General features: G+C 42.7%; 1 protein-coding gene across 1 annotated transcript; it reads right to left on the bottom strand.

Moving 5' to 3' along the window:
• Positions 1–8: 8 nt before the first annotated feature.
• On the bottom strand, positions 9–1,486 carry SMIM8 (small integral membrane protein 8). The gene is made up of 2 exons (XM_005421184.3): positions 1,169–1,486; positions 9–215 (listed from the first exon to the last, which is right to left on the bottom strand). The coding sequence occupies exons 1-2, from the start codon at positions 1,286–1,288 to the stop codon at positions 57–59; spliced, it is 279 nt and encodes a 92-aa protein (XP_005421241.1). The 5' UTR covers positions 1,289–1,486; the 3' UTR covers positions 9–56.
• Positions 1,487–2,326: the final 840 nt, after the last annotated feature.

Below are 2,326 nucleotides of genomic sequence, written 5' to 3'. Positions count from 1 at the left end.
CCAGTATTGCCTGGAAAAGTTCTCTGAGTGATTTACTGATTTCCTTTCTTACATTCTCAGTCCCACTTGGAAGTTCTCCTCCTCATGTATCTGGACCCCTCACTGTCGATTGCTTCGTAGAGGTCCTTTTTATTCTCTGCTGTTGCATGCAAATAACCAAGGTAGGCCACACAGAGGCTAATTGCTATCAGTCCAAACGCCATCACAGGTTTGTTCTGACAAGAAAAAAAATGTGGTAAATGTTTTTAGTCAAAACATTTTTCATTAAACTCAAACATTACATTCCTCTATGTCAGCTTAGAAACTGAACTGTAAACTATTGTGACATCTGCAAAAAATCATCACTGCCTTCTTGCAGACTGAATTTTCCGACAGCAAAAGGAATTCCCTTTGAAAAAGAAGATTCTTTCTGGAGACAGAGCAGCACACTGCCCAGTACTCTCTATTTTGCTGGCTGGAAATGGTGACTGAGTATAAATGAACCAGACAAAACCAATTACTGAAGGTCTCCACTACAAACTTTTAACAGAATTCATCTGGATATTCTACTGGGACAATGCACTCTGGTCCTGCTTGATTACAATCCTCTAAACGACACTTTGTATTCTTATCACAAAATCCACTTTTATTCAATCTATACTTATTATATGCACAAAATTTCACTCATTTCTGGGTTCTGCAAATGCAGACAAAACCCGAATATCATCAACTTAATTATAAAAGCAAGAAAAAGGAAAATCTAAAATACTGAAAAGCTACCAAAAATCAATTCAGTTCATACCAAAAAAGTTTGCATTCTATGATTTGTTCCCTTTTAAATATTAAAAACAACAAAACCCCTGTTGTTTTTATTACTTAAAAGTAATATTATTTAACCTGTGAAATTACATGGGTAATATACCTCTAAACAGGTCTCTCTGAAAACAACTTGGCTAGGTGCAAAAGAATCAGACAATATAGCAATGAAATAAAAGCTGCAACAAGCATTGTAATGTTCTGTGCTCTCCATAGTCAAGAGTGAAAAAAAGTAAAAATATTTTTAGTTACATTTCTGAGTGGTTTGCATAACAAGAGATGGTTATATAATGCCCAGAGAATTGTAATGATCACTTCAAAGCAACTGTATCTCTTCAAGCATATTTAGTTTCTCTCAGAACGACTGTCTTACAGGCTTAATGAAAAGCTCTGGGTTCACAGCTCGGAAAAGCATAGTTGTCTGAACACTCCTCAGTCCTGGTTTTCTCTCTTTGGGTGTTTCATTTTCATTCGGAGGTTTGGTGGAAGACATGTTGCTTAATGTTGAACACTTCCTAGAAGTAGAATGAAAAACAGGTGGAATTTCTGTAAAAAACCTGGAAGAGCTGCATTCACTGAATGCAAATTCACACTCGGTTTGTCTTACAGCATCAATTTTAGCTGGTGTAAATATTACTGATCACCCCTGGTGTCACCTAACATTCCCAGCTTGCACACACTTATTTTTGATCTTGTTAATTTTGTGCATCCTAAAATTAACCTTAGGAAATTCACATCGTCATACAGCAAATCTAAATCTCCTGATAATGGGCTTAGGGTTTTTCACTTGCCTTTGGCTAATGCTTTAGCTACCTGTGGACCAAACAGCATCAGTCTTCAGACCACTGGCTAAAAAGACAATCGTAGGAAAAAGTCTTCTACAAAAAACGTTCTCCATGACAGGCCAGCCCAAGCACCACTGTAGTGCAGTCACTTTAGCCACCCACCCCAGCAGGCCCAGCACTCAGGTCTCACTTCTGCACTCACAGGGCAAATGCCTTGGGTTCAAAATGAAAGAGGGGAAATTTAAGCTACTTAGCATATGCAAGAAATTCTTTATTCTGCTGGTGGTGAGGCACTGGAACAGGCTGCCCAGAGAAGCTGTAGATGCCCCATCCCTGCAAGCGTTCAAGGCCAGGCTGGATGGGGCTTATGAGCACCCTGGTCTTGTGGAAGGCGTCCGTGTCCCTGGCAGGGGCGTTGGAACGAGATGATTTTTAACCCAAAGATGATTTTTTTCCAACCCAAACCATTCTATGACCACCTGAGCAAAGGTGGAAAAACTCGCCCTCGGCTACCCCCTGATTACTGAGGGGCAGGGGAGACACGGGCGCTGGGGATCCCCTAGGAAGGGAAGGGCAGCGCAAGGACAGTCGCACAACCCCATTCTGGGCGGAGAGGGGGCTCCAGGCGCCGCCACCGGGACGAAGGGGGCAGTTTGGCCCCAGTTTGGAAGAGCCCAGCGGGAACTCCCGGGACACCGGGAACCTCCCGGCCCTTCCACCGCCTCGCGCGGCAACCCCCTCCCCCC

Source organism: Geospiza fortis, unplaced genomic scaffold (genome assembly GCF_000277835.1).
Source record: "Geospiza fortis unplaced genomic scaffold, GeoFor_1.0 scaffold190, whole genome shotgun sequence".
In the NCBI taxonomy this organism is placed as follows: Eukaryota; Metazoa; Chordata; class Aves; order Passeriformes; family Thraupidae; genus Geospiza; species Geospiza fortis.
Note: the sequence above shows the minus strand (reverse complement) of the source record. Positions and strands in the feature narration are given on the sequence as shown.